Here is a 16,676-nt window from a genome sequence, read left to right as displayed (position 1 = left end):
GGAGCTGTGGTGAGGCAGGGATTGCCTGTCAGGGGCTCTGGGGGATTTACAGACAGGCAGCAAGCTCTGCAGAGGTTTCCAGAGGCTGCAGAAAACCCCAGAGCATCCTCTCTGCGAGCCCAATTCCCTTTGCACCGCCTCGTGCACCGTGCCATCGGCTCCAGAGGGTTTTCCTGTGGCTCGTGGGGTCGGGAGGGAGCTCAGCACGGTGCTGGCTGGGATTTCTGGGGAAGGAGCTGGGCTGTGGGGTGGCAGGAACGGCCCGTGGGAGGATCTGTGCTCGGAGCAGCAGCCTGCCGTGCGGCTGGCTCCTCAGGATGCCGCCTCTCCTCCAGAGCAGTTTCCAGCCTCCAGGACTGGTGAAGCTGCCTGGGAAGGGGCTTGGCAGCAGAGGGGATGAGCTGTGGGAGGGCCGTGTCCCCACGGCCGCTCCACGGTGTGGCCTCTCCCCAGGTGCGGATGGCGCTGAAGAACGCGGAGAAGGAGCTGGAGTCCCACTGCAGCTGGGCTGCCCCCGAGGCCCTGCAGAAGTGGCTGCAGCTGACCCACGAGGTGGAGGTGCAGTACTACAACATCAAGAAGCAGAACGCAGAGAAGCAGCTGCTGGTGGCCAAGGAGGGGGTGAGAGCTGCAGCGGCCTCGAGCTGGGTCCCCGGGGGGGTCTGGGGGCTGAAGCCTGCAGAGCTGGTTTCTCTGCATCTCCTTGGCTTTGTGGCATCGTGGAATCCCAGAGTGCCTTGGGTTGGGAAGGACCTCAAAGTTCATCTCATTCTGTGGGCAGGGACGCCTTTGATTTTATCCCAGGCTGCTCCAGCCCCAGTGTCCAGCCTGGCCTTGGGCACTGCCAGGGATCCAGGGGCAGCCCCAGCTGCTCTGGGAATTCCATCCCAGCCCCTGCCCACCCTGCCAGGGAACAATTCCTCATTGCCCAGATCCCATCCAGCCCTGCCCTCCCTCAGCTCAAGGGCAGTTCCTCTCTTCATGCCTTAAATTTGCATCTTGTAGAAGTGCAGCACTATAGAGGTGTGAGCAGGGGCTGAGCATGAGGATGAGGATGGTGCTCCTGAGGCAGGTCCCACCCTGGGTGCTGGGTGAGCAGGGGGCTTTGCACCTCTCAGCACCCTCCCTGCTGCAGGTGATGAGCGTGCACAGGCAGTGGGATCCCGAGGTCCTGAGTCATCACTGCATTCCTGATCCGGGATTTCATGTGCCAGCCCTGAGGGATCAGCCCAGGGAGCTGTTGTGACTCGTCCCTGTCCCCATGGCCATATGGAGCAGAGCTGGCAGGAGGGAAAACTGTGCCTTAATCTGCTTTGGCTGGGAACATTTTAACATTCCAACAGTTTTCTTTTGGCTGTGTCAGTTCTTGCACCCACATCCTTGGCTCTCCTAAGTCCCAGGTTCATGCACTGGAGCTGGGAATGGAAGAGCTGTGGGAGGAGACTTTAATTTTTGATACAATGGCACAAACTCAACCTAAAACCAAAAGGGTTTGGTGGTTATTCACGGGAGGAATGAGCCAATGTGTGAGAGCCCTTCACTGAGCGAGGTACCTGGTTCATGGAATCATGGAATGGTTTGGGTTCCAGGTACCCTCAGAGACCTTCAAGTCCACCTATTCCCCAAGCAGTGCCAAGGCCACCACTGCCCCGTGTCCCCAGGTGCCACATCCCACAGGGCTGTGGGATCCCTCCAGGGATGGGGACTCTAGCTCTGCCCTGAAAGTTCAGCCTTCCCTCTGATTTTTGGGAAACTGGGAGAAGGGAGCGTGAAAGCCCCAACCTGCTGCTTGCTGCTGGGGATTTCCTCACCCAGGATCAGGGAGAACATTCCTCAGTCACAGCACCATTCCCACTATTCCCACATGTGCAGGCAGCTGCAGGGACTATTCCTGTCTCAGCCATCCAGGATGTCCATGGCCTGGAGGAAACTTCAGGTTCTCTTCTTCCTCTGACCGTTCTCTGTTGATATTGCAGGCTGAAAAGATCAAAAAGAAGCGAAACACCCTTTTTGGGACGTTCCACGTGGCTCACAGTTCCTCTCTGGATGATGTGGATCACAAAATCTTAACTGCAAAGTGAGTGTCTGCCCCACACCTCCCTCTTCTCCCTCCCCTGTCCCGGGCAGGAGTGTCCCCACCCCTGCAGGGGCTCTGGGGCTCCTTTTGCTGAACTTCTGTTGTCCTCAGTGACCTGGGGGTGGACTTGCTCCTCCCCATCAATAACCTGATTTTACCTGTGAGAAACGGGATCAGTGACATGGAGCAATTAGGAGTCCTGCCAAAATGAGGTTCCAGGAGGCTGCAGGATGTTTAAGGGATTGCCATGGAATGGTTTGGGTTGGAGGGACCCCAAATCCCAGCCAGTGCCACCCTGCCATGGCAGGGACACCTTCCCCTGTGCCAGGCTGCTCCAGCCCCAGTGTCCAGCCTGGCCTTGGGCACTGCCAGGGATCCAGGGGCAGCCCCAGCTGCTCTGGCAATTCCATCCCAGCCCCTGCCCACCCTGCCAGGGAACAATTCCTCATTGCCCAGATCCCACCCAGCCCTGCCCTCTGGCACTGGCAGCCATTCCCCCTTCTTGTTATCCCTGGATACTTCAGCTGCTGCTGCATTTCTTAATTGCTGGATTCCTGGAACTGGAATCAAAAGTGTCTCAAATTTCAGGATGCACAGCTGACCCCAGCTGACCCTGACATGTCCCCCTCCTCTTTAAACTATGCAGACTTTTTTAATAGTTTTGTTAATTATTTGTTGAAGGTATTGGAGTAAACAAGGTACTAAGGTTAAGTACTAAGGTACTAAGATTAGTAGTACAACTATAGTACAACTAGTAGTACAACTATAATAGTTGTACAGTAGTACAACTATTATGACTAAAATGTATAAATTCATTTGTTAAATTTTAATTATTAAATCAACTATTTAACAATTTTATTATCAGCTTTGATTTTTGATACACTTTCATTGAGATGTTTTTGTAAATAGATTCTGAGTGATTAGACAGATTCATATAATTAAATTATATATATTACATGCTTCTATTTTAAAATTTTATATTTATATATAATTATACATTTTAACATTTATTTATAATATATCACTTATTTAATATTTATATATAATTTTATATAATTTTTATTTATATTTATTTATTATTTATATTTTAATATATACATAACATACCATATAGTTAATATTTCCATTTATTAAAATATTTAATATTTCTATTAATTCCATATTATTTCGCTATTTAGTATTTATTTGCTATATTTATGTTATTCTATTTGCTTATATATTTTATGATTATTTATTTTATATTTATATAATATATTATATAAACATTTGACTGGGAACATTTTAACATTCCAACAGGGTTTTTTAAAATATAATTAATATTTAATATTTATGATATTTAATATCTGTATTCATATTTTAATACTATTTAGTATTATATTTAGATATTTTTATACTTTAATATTTTATATTATAAGAGAATATAATTTTATATTATATTAGAAGATAAGTTTATATTTTTATATCTATATATCTATATATATAGAAATATATTATATATATTTTAATATATAATATATATTAATATATTATATAATATAATTAATACATATATTACATATTATATATATTTTAATATATTAATGGGGGAACTCCCTGGGAACGGGGGGTCCCTGGGAACAGGGGGTCCCTGGGAATGGGGGAACTCCCTGGGAATGGGGGGTCCCTGGGAATGGGGGAACTCCCTGGGAACGGGGGGTCCCTGGGAACGGGGGCTCTGTGGGAATGGGGGAACTCCCTGGGAACGGGGGGTCCCTGGGAACAGGGGATCCCTGGGAATGGGGGAACTCCCTGGGAATGGGGGCTCCCTGGGAATGGGGCAATGGCGGGCTCCCTGGGGATGGAGGAGCTCCCTGGGAATGGAGAAGCTCCCTGGGAATAGGGGCTCTGGAAGCCCCCTGGGAATGGGGCTCTGGGGGCTTCCTGGGAATAAGAGGCTCCCTGGGAACGGGGGCTGTGTCTGCTGGGGTTGGGGGCTGTGGCACAGAGCAGAGCTGGATCTGTAGTTCACCTGTGTCAGCAGGGAATAATTGATCCAAGTTGAGGTTTCCATGCCCAAAGACCAGAGCTGGTCCGTCAGGGTCAGGAGCATCCCTAACAGGCCAGGCCCCTCTGCTGGGCTTGTTTGGAGCCTGGTAATTCCAGCATGACTGGTACTTTAGGAATTGTTAATCATCATTTCATTCTATCTGTGCTCTTCTGCTCAGCTCAGCGATTTAAGCATTTACCAAAAACCCCAACCAAAGGCACGGGTGGACATGGCAGTGGGACAGGAAAAGGGATTATCCCAATGTCCCCTTGGCCTGAGCACCTTTTTGGGATTTAAAGGACTCAAAGCTGCCCCCTCCTGAGGCACAGCTGGACCTGCTTCCTGCAGCATTCCGGGTGGGAGCAGCACTCTCCAGCCCCAGGGACCTGTTAAACACTCCCTGGAGCAGAGGCTGCCCCAGTTCCCAGCTCTGTGCAGGGCTTGGCCTCAGCCAGGGGGACCCTCCTGTCCCTCTTTGTTGGTGACAGGAGCATCACTCCAGGGCGGCTGTCCCTGCTCTGCCAAGCCCAGAGCCCACAGAGGGAGGGCTGAGCATGGATCACCCTGTGCCTGTGACCCCCCAGCTGCTGGAATTAGTATCACAGGGCTGGGTGACACTGTCACCTTCTCTGCAGCAGCTGGGAGCCAGCCCTGGCTGCTGTTCCTGCCTGCAGCTGGCCCAGGTCCTGCCTTGCTTCTCCCAAAGGGCATTTTCATTTTCCAAACAGTTTCCCCTTGGGTGTTGCACCAGAGACTGAGAGAGCTGAAGGGAAGGGACAGGGCCTGGGGGCACAGCAGCAGCAGCTGGCAGGGCACAGCACCCTGATCCATGGAATCATGGAATCACAGAGTGGATTGGCTTGGAAGGACCTCACAGCCCACCCAGTGTCACCCTGCCATGGCAGGGACACCTTCCCCTGTGCCAGGCTGCTTCAAGCCCCTGGCCTTGGGCACTGCCAGGGATCCAGGGGCAGCCCCAGCTGCTCTGGACAGTTTAATCCAAGCCAGGGCAGTCTGGGGGAGCAGAAGGGTCCCAGGGCTGGCACTGTGTGCTGCAGGAGGTGCCCTGTGTGCCAGGCCCACCTCCCCTCGGCCCCCCTGAGGGGGGCTCAGGGCAGGGGCCAGGGGGAGGCAGGGCTTGGAGGCTTTGGGCAGTGCAGGAGGAACGGGGGTACCTGTGTGTTCCCAGGGCTCTGCAGACATGGGGGCTGGAGCCACACTTTGTGGGATCAGCTGTGCTTGGGGACATTAAAGCTTCAGAGAATGGAGACATCCTGCTCCTTGTCATTACCAGTCGCCCTCAGAATCAGGCTGGACATCTCTGATAAAGGCCTGGCCCAGCCCCAGCTGGGCACTGATGGCAGGGATGCTTGGACAGTCCCAGGTGACACCTGAGGACCTGAGCTGGCCCAGGTGTGAGCCTCCAGCCCCGACTTCAGCCTCAGCTCCTTGGCACTGGGACACCTCGAGTGAGACATTTCCAGGGAGCACTTCCAGTTCCATCATCCCAGGGCTGGGCAGAGAGCCTGCCCACCCTCCTGCCCACCCTCCTGCCCACCTCCTCCCTGCAGGTGATCCACCTCTAGCAAGCACTGGGCACTCCAATTCCCAAAGCAAGGCAGCCTTTCCCTGTAGGACTTTCTTCCTTTGTGTGCAAACCCCGCCTCAGGAGAGCAGTGCCGAGTTTCTCCTGCCCTAGGGTGTTGCTGAGGACCCGTGGTGCTTCTCCCAGTAAATCCCATCTCTCTCTCTCCTGTTCCCACCTGGCTGCCCCCCCAGATGCAGCCTGGCTTTTCGGGCGCAGGTTCAGCGACCGCTCCTCGCTGTCCTCGGAGGATCAGTCCCTCTGGAAATACCCTGGTTTGGTTCTCTTCAATTTTATTTTCATTTTTTTTATTCTGCCCTCTGGCCTTTTTCTGGACTAAAATACATCCACCAATTTTCCATCTTTCTGGCACGGGAACTAATGAATGTATCTGTCCTCACTGAGCCATGGCCACCTGCACTAACCCCGGGAAGAGTCTGGTGGGATGAAGAAGAATCTCAGCTGCAGCTCCCACGTGCTCCTGGGGGCAGTTAGGGAATCTGGGGGGTTGGACTCACTCCATTTTACCCCTGAGGTGGAGATGAAGGACCCAGTGAAGCCAGGAGAGGTGACAGCATTCCCTGTCCCATCCCACCTCCTTCCCTGCTGCCCCATCCCTCACCCACAGGTGCTGCTGGTGCCGTGTTCCCACAGAATCCCTAAATAACCTGAGCAGTGCCACCCTTAGGGAAACCTGTCCCTGGGGATGGCACACAGCCTGCAGGCCTTGGCTTCCTTTGGAAGCCTCCCCCTTGGAGCGTGGCCGAGCCCCGTCTGCTGTGGGACAGAGCAGCTGGATGTGCCAGCCTCGGGCAGGGAGGGCTTTTCCTTGGGCAGGGAGTTTGGGCAATGGTGGTAAGACATGTCTGGAGGGAAGTGAAGGGTCTGGGAAGCAAGGTGCCAGCCTCTGCTCCAGAGCTCATTGCTCTGAAGTAAGTCTTGGAGAGGGAGAGCACGAAGGTGGGAAGTACTGAGTTGGGAAATGAAGGGTGGAACACCAGGAAAAAATGGGTAATCTTAGGGAAAAAAGCTTGACCCAAGGGAAGAAGAAACCTGTAGCAGAAACCCATCACCCCAGTGAGTTACTCTGCAGTCAGATCCCTGTGAACCTCCACAATGAGATTCCCAAATTGGAATTGCAGCTCTGGAGCTGAATAAAAAAAATCTTGCAATGGTGTAAAATTCCAAGTTCATGGATGGGCACTGTAGGGAGCAAGGAGCAGTGGGAAAGACTGGGATTCACCTTGGGGCTGTGGAAACAGCCAAGTTGCCAGAATTATTCCTTCTTATTCCTTCTTCCACTGGAAACATGTCCTTGTGGATCTTTCAGTCCCAAGGCGTTCTGCCAGAGGAGCTCTCTGTGTCCAGCTGGGATTTTCCAGAGCAGGGATTGCTGGTTCTTCCATTCCCAAAGGAGCTCTCCTCCTCCTTCATTTCTGAGCTTTCCTGTCTCTGCATCTTTTTAACCCATTTGTACATTAATTTCTTGTGCACATAAGAAATCCTGAGCAATCCTGAACACCTTATCTCCTGCCAAAGGAGGATCATCTTGTGTGGAATGGCAGCAAGGGGAAGGAATAAAGCCAGCCTGGCTGGCTGGGGACGGGGCTGCAGCCCTGGGATCCCGCTTTCCATGAGGGAGGGGAGCATTCCCAAGGCTCCAAGCAGGTGAAGGGGCCTCCCCTGGCTCTGGGGGTGACCCTGGGGGCAGATGTGGGGTGCAGGCAGCTGCTCAGGGGGTGCTGGGCTCCTCTTCCAGCCAGGTGTGACCACAGGGCTGGAGAGATCCTGGGGAGCTTTGAAGGCAGTTCAGGAACTGGTGCTGGGACTCCAAAGGACATTCCCATGTGGTTCCCCAAACCAAGGGGAATTGGCAACCAGAGGAGAATATTTCTCTTGAGGGTCTCTGATCAGTCACAGTGGTCACGGGACAGGCTGGGAGCAGGTGAGGCCACTGGGGCCAGAGTCACCAGTTCAGGCATGGAGGAATCAGGCATGAATCCCAGGAAGTCTGGGCTGGGAGCGCCCCTAAACTCATCCCATCCCACCCCTGCCAGGGCAGGGACACCTTCCCCTGTGCCAGGCTGCTCCAGCCCCAGTGTCCAGCCTGGCCTTGGGCACTGCCAGGGATCCAGGGCAGCCCCAGCTGCTCTGGGCACCCTGTGCCAGGGCCTGCCCACCCTGCCAGGGAACAATTCCTGCCCAACATCCTCAACCCCAGTATATTCAACCAGCCAGAGAACTGGCCCTGGATCCCTGGCAGTGCCCAAGGCCAGGCTGGACACTGGGGCTGGAGCAGCCTGGCACAGGGGAAGGTGTCCCTGCCATGGCAGGGCTGGGAAGAGATGATCTTTAAGGTGCCTCCCAACCCAATCCCTGTATGATTCCATGCTGCCAGGGCTCTGCTCCTGGTGCTGCCCCTGCACAATGAAGCGAGCAGAGCCGAGCTCTGGGAGTGGAGCTTCAGGTGCCAACAGTGACCTGCTCAGCTGGGGCTCCTGCTTTGGGCTGTGCAGGTCCCACCCAGGCAGCAGGACTGGGGCCATGAGGTGTCTGTGAGGGTGGAATGGCCCTGGAAGTGCCCAGTTCTTTGCTCTCCCGGAGCCGGGTGGTGGCTCCGGGTGGGATGAATCACGGCTGTCTGCGTCAGGCAAGATGCTCAGATAAGGTGTTCAGAGGCACCTACATCAGCAGTGTTGGAGTTTTCCATGGGCTGGGCATTAATCCAGCATGTTCAGCACCAGCTTAAAGCTGCTTCTGCATTAAACAGGCCTTAACTGCTGGCACGAGGTGGCACAGTGCTGGTGGCACAGGGACAGCGGGACGGTGCTGCTGGGATGGTGTCAGTGGGACTGGGATGGTGGGACGGTGCCAGCGGGCTGGTGCTGCTGTGGTGGTGCCAGGGGACGGGGATGGTGCCAGTGGGGTGGTGCTGCTCTCATGGTGCCAGTGGGCCAGTGCCAGTGCTGGCGGAGCTCCACGGGCCAGGCCGTGCCCTCACACTCTCTGCTGGCGGAGCTCTGCAGGCCAGGCCGAGCCCTTGCTCTCTGTTGGCAGAGCTCCGCAGGCCGAGCCGAGCCCTCACTCTGGTGGAGCTCCGCAGGCTGAGCCGAGCCCTTGCTCTCTGTTGGCAGAGCTCCGTGGGCTGAGCCCTCGCACTGCCGGCGGAGCTCCGCGCGCCAGGCCGAGCCCTCACTCTCTGCCGGTGGAGCTCCATGGGCTGAGCCCTCGCTCTCTGCCGGCGGAGCTCCACAGGCTGAGCCCTCACTCCCTGCCGGCGGAGCTCCACGGGCCAGGCCGAGCCCTCGCTCTCCGCCGGCGGAGCTCCACAGGCTGAGCCCTCACTCCCTGCCGGCGGAGCTCCACAGGCTGAGCCGAGCCCTCACTCTCTGGCGGAGCTCTGCAGGCCGGGCCGTGCCCTCACTGTCCCCCGTGTGTCGTTGCAGCTCCGGCCTTGCCCAGCACAGTCCGGCAGCGCCTGGTGGAGCCGCAGCACGGCCACGGATCGCAGAGGTTGGTAGAGAGTCTTGAGCCGAACCCTTGCTCTCTGTTGGCAGACCTCCGTGGGCTGAGCCCTCGCTCTGCCGGCGGAGCTCCGCGCGCCAGGCCGAGCCCTCACTCTCTGCCGGTGGAGCTCCGCGGGCCAGGCCGGGCCCTTGCTCTCTGTTGGCAGAGCTCCGTGGGCTGAGCCCTCGCTCTCTGCCGGCGGAGCTCCACAGGCTGAGCCGAGCCCTCACTCTCTGGCGGAGCTCTGCAGGCCGGGCCGTGCCCTCACTGTCCCCGTGTGTCGTTGCAGCTCCGGCCTTGCCCAGCACAGTCCGGCAGCGCCTGGTGGAGCCGCAGCACGGCCACGGATCGCAGAGGTTGGTAGAGAGTCTCGTGCCGGGGCAGCCCGAGGCAGGCCCCGTGGCCCCGCTGCGGGCGGGCCGAGCGTCCCTGCGCCGAATGCACAGCCTCACCTCCGGACAGTCCTTCAGCTCCGACCTGCCCGGCTCCAGCCCATCGCCTGCCTCCACCTCCTCCACCTCCTGCTCCTCATCCACCACCACCGCACCTGCTCCTGCTTGCCATGTCCACCCTATCTATTACCATCACACCACCTCTTATTTCCTCCAGATGGATTCCATCCCCGACCTGCCCCCTCCTGATGTCACCTCTGGAGTTCGCTGTCGCACTGGGAGCTTTGGGTATATTGCTGTTTCTTTTCTAGCTGCCTCCTGCCTGCCGTGCCTCAGAGCTGATGCTTGCTGGGGTGCTCTCTCTCTCACCTTCCTCCTGCCCTTTTCTTTTGGGCCTTTGTTCCGTGATTTATCCACTTTTGTTCCTTCCGCTGCTCTCCCGAGCCGCTGGAGCCTCTAAGGAGGATTCCGTGGGCCATCCCCACGTCAACGAGCTCCCAAGGTGCTCTGCTGTTGTTTTACTGCAGCTGAGCAAATGAGAATTCCCAGGTGCTCGCTATTCCCTCAACAAGGGGATGTGAGGAGGTAACAGAACTGATCACCAAGCCTGGACCTCCCTGGGGTCCTCACAAGTGAATTGCAAAGGGAACAGGACGGGTGGGGACTACAAGGTAGCAGCTGGAGAAATCTGGGATGGTTTTCAGAGGTGCTAGAGTGGCAGTTCAGGAGTGTGTTCCAGAGTGACTCTGCCTCTGCTCTGGTAGGGATGAGGAATGGGGGTGTTTTGGCTAGGGAATGTCTGAGGAGGGAGTTGGAGCTGCTTTTGTTGGCTTTAGCTTGGTCCCTTTCAGCTGGCTCCTTGGTACATCCTGGGCACTGGTTATCCTCCGTCCCTCAATGCCAGAGCTGTCCCAGGTCATGGTGCTGGGGACAGGGAGGAGCAGGAATCCTGCCTGGTGCTCCAAGGGGGCCCTGCCAGCCTGACAGGAATGCTGTGTGTCCCAAGCACGGGATCAGGCTCCTGGGGTGGCTGTCACCCAAGTGACATCCCACACGTCCTGGTGCCACGGGGTCAGGGGTGCAGCCAGCCCCAAGGTGCTGTGTCCCTGTGGGATCCCTCTGGAGCACTGGGATCTGAGCTCGTGGCCTCAGCTGTCCCAGGCACTCCATGCAGGCAGTGGGAAGGCTGTGATGGACCAGGGAATCCTGTCCCTGCCAGGTCATTCCATCTCTGTTCCATGCTTTCTCCATGGCAAAATTAAAACCCATCTGCTGATCCTCGGTACTGGGGAGCAGACTGCTGGGAGAAGGCTGGAAGTCTCTGGGTCAGGCAGAGGAGAGGGGAAATGTCCTTCCACCATCATTTCTCCAGGCAGGGAAACATTCCCAGTCACCACATCTTCACCCATCCCAGCACGATGTCCCATTATCCCCTCACCTGTGGGTCCCTCTGCCCTCAGGTGCTGGGATCTCTCCTGGCCTTGTTCACAGTCTCTGGTTTGGATGTTGCACCCCCTCCCTGCCCCGCGTGTCTCCAAGCTGAGCAGCCCCAGGCATGTTCTGGAGTCTGGAATACCGAGGGAGAAATTCCTGCACCTGCTCCACAGTGGAGAATTAAAGAGCAGCATCTCAGTTAATTCAGTAATGGTTGGTTGGGGATGATGAGAAGCAGTGTAATTAATTAACTCCTACCAGTGGGAGCTCAATTGCAGCTGTCCCAATTGGACTGGTAAAAGCTGGGAATGCTGCTGGTCCCTGCTTCCTTTGCCTCCCTGACTCTGCAGGAGGGAGGGCTCATCCTGGCAGCCTGGGGCTCATGTCCTGTGTCCAAAACAGCTGTTTAAATGTGATTTATTTACACTGAGGCCCGTGAATTCCTGCCCAGGACAAAGCCTGAGTCCCTGCAGACCCCCTGAGAGTAGCAGAGGGAAATGGAATCCAGTGTGGGGACCCCAGGAAGGGAAGGAGATGGTGCCAGAGGAGGGAATAAATGGGGCCTGCCCTGGTCAGAGCCCATCTGGTCACCAGTGGGTGCCAGCAGGAGTGTCCTGTCCCTGCTCCCGTGGGAAAGCCTGGCTGCTGATGCAGGGGAAGGGATGGAGTCAGACCCTCCCAGCCGGGACGTGCTCCAGCTGCACCTCAGCAGGCAGCTCCCCCAGCTCACCTCTTCATCCCTGCTCAGCCCAGCAGCAGAAATGAGGAGTTGGGTGCCCGAGGCTGTGGGTTTGTGGCGTGCTGATAATTGTTTTATCCAGCTGCATCACTAGCACACCCTGCTTTGATGCGTCCCTAAACGCGCCGCTGCCGGGCCGATGGATTGCTGCCCCTCCTTGAGACCCCCGCTCCTGGAGGCCTTTCCTTCCATCCCTCAGCCTCCGGGGAGGCAGGCAGCGCAGTGGGGAGCCTCAGAAAGGCCTTCAGGGAGTCACTGCAAGGAGCAGAGCAGAGCCCTGGCTCCCTTGGTGGGAGGAATGTGCCACCCTGGCAGTGGGGGCTGCTGGAGCTCTTTAGCCTCTCCCACGTCCAGCAGAGCCAAGGCTGGGCAGAGCTCGCAGGAGAAACATCTCCAAGGAGCTGCCCCCGAGGAGCGAGGCTGGGGATGGCTGTCTCCGGAGTCCTGCTGGGGTTATCCTGGCAGGGAGCCTCTCCCTCAACTCCTCACTCTCTGCTTCTCTTTTGCAATTGGCTTCAGAGGATCCGGCGCCAATAAGGTCAGAGCGGGTCCGGGCCGAGGCGGCTGCGGGATCGGGGGGTCCCCGGGGGGAGAGGGGCTGGAGGGGCTGTGTGTGCACAGGGGTTTCTGCTGCCAGTGCCTGCCTCAGGTGGATAAAACCCATGGAGATGGGAGTGGAGCACCAAATGCCCGTGCCCAGGCCCTTCTCCAAGCAGGAAGGGAGGCGGCAGCCAAAGCTCAGGGCAGGGAGAGAGTCAGGAATCCAGGGAAATGAGTAATTCACAGCTCTGGCAGGGTGGAAGGGAGGAAGCTGCCGCTGGGTGTGCGTTGAGGCTGCGCCAAGCTCAGCCCCACAGCAAATCTGGGACTTTGCCTTGAGAAAAGCCTTGGTCCCTGGTGCCACACACGGAGCCCGGCAGCCAGGGGTGCTCCGAGAGCCAGACACGGAGGGGTGAGGCAGCCAGGGCTCTGTGCCTGCTGCAGCACACCCGGGGCAGCTCCTGGGCCGTGCCGGGCTGGACCCGAGCGGGAACACCCAGAGGAATCCCTCACGGGCTGCAGGGCTGGGGAAAAACAGGTGTTTGTTCTCCATCCTGCTCCTGCTCCTCCCCTGCTCCTCCTGCACTCCAGGCTTTCCTTATTCCATGCTTTGCTCTCTGCTTCTTTTGTTCACCATCCCCATCTCCTCACCCTCCCTCCCTCCCTCGTGGCTCGGGTGGATCCTGGTGGGGTGGGAGGGAGCCAGGAGGAAGCAGATCCATCCTGCCTTAGGCAGCTGAGCGCTGGCAGGGTCACTGTGGTGGTGCTGGAGTGCCTGGATCCATGGAAAAGAGCAGGGAGCACTGCTGGCATGGAGGAAGGCTCGGGCTCCCAGGTATTTCCCTGTCCAGTTGCTGCTCTGTGGTTTCCAGGAGGGATGAGCTGTCAGGGGCTCCTGCTGCTCCACAAAAACACTTCCTCTGATTCCTTCCTGGGATCCCATCAAGGCCAGTCTGTCCTGGGATAGCTTTTCTTCTTGCAAGTGTGCTGGAACAGTTCAGGAGCATAATCCTCATGGAAATCAGTGGGATATAGGCCAGGCCTTGCTGAGCCTCATCCGGGATGATGGCAGTGTCCTGGGAATGCTCTTTCCTCCCTGTTGTCCTGGCATGGACTCAGGAGTGTCCACTCCTCTGGCTGCCTGTGACCCAGCCACTGTGATCCCAGGAATGCTGTCCCTGCTGTTGTGCACTTCCTTGTGGGAACCACCAGGAAAAGGCTCATTTGGGGCTGAAGAAAATCCCTGAAGTTCTGGTGTTCAGCTCCCAGAATCAGCCCGTGGGTGCCCCGTTAGGAATGCAGGAGGTCCCTGTGCCTGTGCCAGGTGTCCCTTGGATTGTCCCTGGCGTGGTGGGTGTGTCCTGTGTGCCGGGATGACCCCGGAGCCTGGCACAGGGTGGGCACTGCTGCTGCTGCTGCTCTGGTGGGTGCTGCTGTCACCAGCTCTTCCCTGTGTCCTTCAGGAATATATTCCTGACTTAGAGCTGGAGAGATTGTGCATGAGCAGAGTAGGAATATTTGGGAATTACTCTTGGGCATCAGCTCCTCCAGCCCCCCCGGATGAGCCCAGAGGGATGAACTGGGGCTCCCAGGGTGGAACCCCTGTGGTGCATCCGCTCCAGGGCCGAGGATCCGAGTACATCCACCCCGGAGCAGGGACACCGGCCCTGTGCTGCAGCCAGGGCGCTCCCAGGAGGTGACACAGTGGCTGTGCTGTCACCGAGGCCCTGCCCACCTCCCGTGGCGTGGGACCAGCTGTCCTGGGATCGGGTTCCCAGCTCTCCGGGCAGAGGATCCTCCTGGAGCAGAGCATGGCTCTCCATCTGCTGGCGTCGCTTTGCGCCCGCTGCAGCGCTGCAGGGCTGCTTTGGTCCCTGCTGCACTGGAACCTGCCAGGCTTGAGGAGAGGGAGCAGCTCTCTGGAGCCCAGCGAGGAGCACTCGCCCTCTTCACACATCCTTGAGGTCTCCTCAGTTGAAGGAAAATCCATTTTTCCCTCTATTTGCTGCCCTCTGGCTGTTTGGAAAGGATTTATATCACCGACCCTCGCCCGGATCTCTCCCCGTGGGATTGTGGCAGCCAGAAGGGATGGGCTGGATTTCCTGGAAAAGAAGATTCTGTGGTGGAGCTGGGACACTGCCTGTGAAGGGAGCGGGTGTTGCTGTGCCCCCATCCCCAGCCAGGGCACGTGGGGTCCCTCGGGGCTCTCCCACCTGCTCCACGAGTGCAGAGTGGGCACTGCATTCCTGCCAGGATCCGATCCCGCCTGGCCTGGCCCTGGCTCTGCCCAGCACCCTTCCCGTGCCAGGGCTCTGCCCCACAGCCTCGCTCCTTCTCCAGCTCTGCTGGGACCCAGCGCCGGCCACTCCTGGCCTTGGGCTGGTGCCAGCCCTGCAGCCAAAGGCTGCTTTGTTCTCCTGGGAAGGGGGCACTTTCCAGGGATTTGTGGGGGAAATGAACCTCTGGAAGTGGATGTTCTCAGCAAGGGCTCAGCATGTGCAGGTGAGAGCTTCTGCCACCTTCCCTGGGAGAGGAGTGTCCAGGCAGGAATTCCCAGCAGGAATTCCCCTTCTCAGGTGTGGTAAGCCGTGAGTAGAAACATTTGGGAAGGGCAGGAGATTCCTGAATTCCTTGATGGAGCTGGAGGCTGCGATGGCAGTGACATTCTGTCTGAAGGCACTGGCAGCACCCCGAGGTGTGCCAGCCCAGGGGTGTGGGTGTGTCCCTGTTTTGGGGGTCAGCCCCAGCACCCTGAGTGCCCCACTGTTCCCTGCTGTTCCCCAGTTACCCCAGTTACCCCAGTGACAGCCGTGGGCCACCAGCCGTGACAGTGACTTCCGCAGCATCCGCTGGTGGCCCTGGGAGCTCGGTGGCTCCACACGTGTGATGATGGCCCTCGTGTCCCTTGAAGGGGCTCCAGCTGCTCACTCAGAATAACCTGGGTCTCACACCATGGGATCGTTCCGTTCTCCCGGCGGCTCACCCGGACCCTGCGAGGACAAGGACAATGCCAGCACTGCCCAGGGCTCTGCTGCTGGGGAAGAGGAGAGCTGAGGTGTTCTGCACAGCTGGGCTCCCCCAGAAGATCCAGGGCTGAATGCCAGCCACCCACAGGATCCCTTTTCCTCTGCGTTCCCTGGAGCTGCTGAACGAGGGCCCGGCTTTGTTCCATGGCTTCTCTTGAAGAAATGCTCTTGTTCCAGCACGAGGAGAACGTTCTGGGTCTGTCCCAGCTCCCCGTGCCAGCACAGCCAGGACTTCAGCGTGTGCCAGCACTTTGTGGAGAGCAGTGAGGAGAGCCTTCCTCAGAGGCCAGGGCTGGGACCAGCGCTGGGAACCATCAGCAGGGACAGGGACCAGGGCAGGGACAGGGATTCAGGGCAGGGACAGGGACCCGGGGCCGGGCGGGCAGGGGCTCACTGCCAGCCCCTCTGGGGGTCTCTGGGGTCCCCTCAGCCGCTGCTGCCATCCGTGTGCGCGGGGCCGGGCCGGGCCGGCACTGACCCCTCTGTCTCGGCGCTCTCCACCGCAGAGATTTAACTCGCTGCGACTCCGACTCCTCCATCCCGCACCTGAGCGACCACCAGCGTATCCCCAGCTCGGCGCCCAAGCTGCTGGCTGCCCGGCCCACGCTGCTGACCAGGTCCATGGAGGAGGCTGTCCCCGCGGCCCCGGGCCCCGGCGCGCCCACCCCCAACGGCGGCAGCCGGCACGGGGAGCCCTCCGCCCTGGCGGCTTTGCAGGAGCGGCTGCCCGAGAGCCCCATGGTGATGAAGAAGATGATGATGGTGAACCACGGCATGGAGAAGTCCTCCAGCCTGGGGGAGATCAGCCACCCGACGGCCGGCAAGCCCAGCCACTCGGATTCGTCGCGGTCGCACAGCCCCAGCTCCACCGACCCCGACACCCCCTCCCCCATCTCTGACTGCCGGCCCAGCGGCGCCAGGAACACCCGCATCCCGCAGCTGGCCGCCAAGAAGAGCCCGGGGGACGAGGACAGCAGCCTGACGGGCGACGAGGTTGACCTCGGCCAGAGCAAGAAAAAGTTCCCCCTAAAGATCTTCAAGAAGCCCAAGAAGTAGCGGGGGACACCCCCGGACGCGTCCGCCGGGCCCGGGGCCGGCCGTGCACCGGGAGCGCAGCGCGGCCCCGGCTCCCTCCGCACCCCGAGTCACCCCAGCGCCGGCACGGGAGGAGCTATTTAAACTTATTTATTTCCTCATCTCCGAGACGAGAAGCGCGAGAAGAGCCGCCCCTGCCTCCCTCCCTCCGACCGCTGCGGTCCCGGCTTTGCTGTGCATGGCTTCCAGTTACTCCTGCTCTGCTCAGCCACGCGGCCTTTGGGTTTGGTTTCAATGTGGTTTTATTTTTTTTTT

At 57.9% G+C, this 16,676-nt stretch overlaps 1 protein-coding gene across 1 annotated transcript in view; it reads left to right on the top strand.

The window, feature by feature from the left end:
- Positions 1 to 16,676, top strand: part of STIM1 (stromal interaction molecule 1) — a 64,093-nt gene extending 47,417 nt beyond the window's left edge. Inside the window, exons 7-12 of the mRNA XM_041470300.1 lie at positions 454 to 621; positions 1,977 to 2,077; positions 5,908 to 5,963; positions 9,135 to 9,201; positions 9,246 to 9,875; positions 15,833 to 16,676. Coding sequence (XP_041326234.1) covers positions 454 to 621; positions 1,977 to 2,077; positions 5,908 to 5,963; positions 9,135 to 9,201; positions 9,246 to 9,875; positions 15,833 to 16,382 — 1,572 coding nt within the window. The 3' untranslated portion in view covers positions 16,383 to 16,676. The remainder of the gene's footprint in view (positions 1 to 453; positions 622 to 1,976; positions 2,078 to 5,907; positions 5,964 to 9,134; positions 9,202 to 9,245; positions 9,876 to 15,832) is intronic.

The sequence above is a fragment of the Pyrgilauda ruficollis genome, unplaced genomic scaffold (assembly GCF_017590135.1).
Source record: "Pyrgilauda ruficollis isolate IOZ18807 unplaced genomic scaffold, ASM1759013v1 scaffold244, whole genome shotgun sequence".
In the NCBI taxonomy this organism is placed as follows: Eukaryota; Metazoa; Chordata; class Aves; order Passeriformes; family Passeridae; genus Pyrgilauda; species Pyrgilauda ruficollis.
This window is presented reverse-complemented; position numbering and strand designations above follow the sequence as displayed.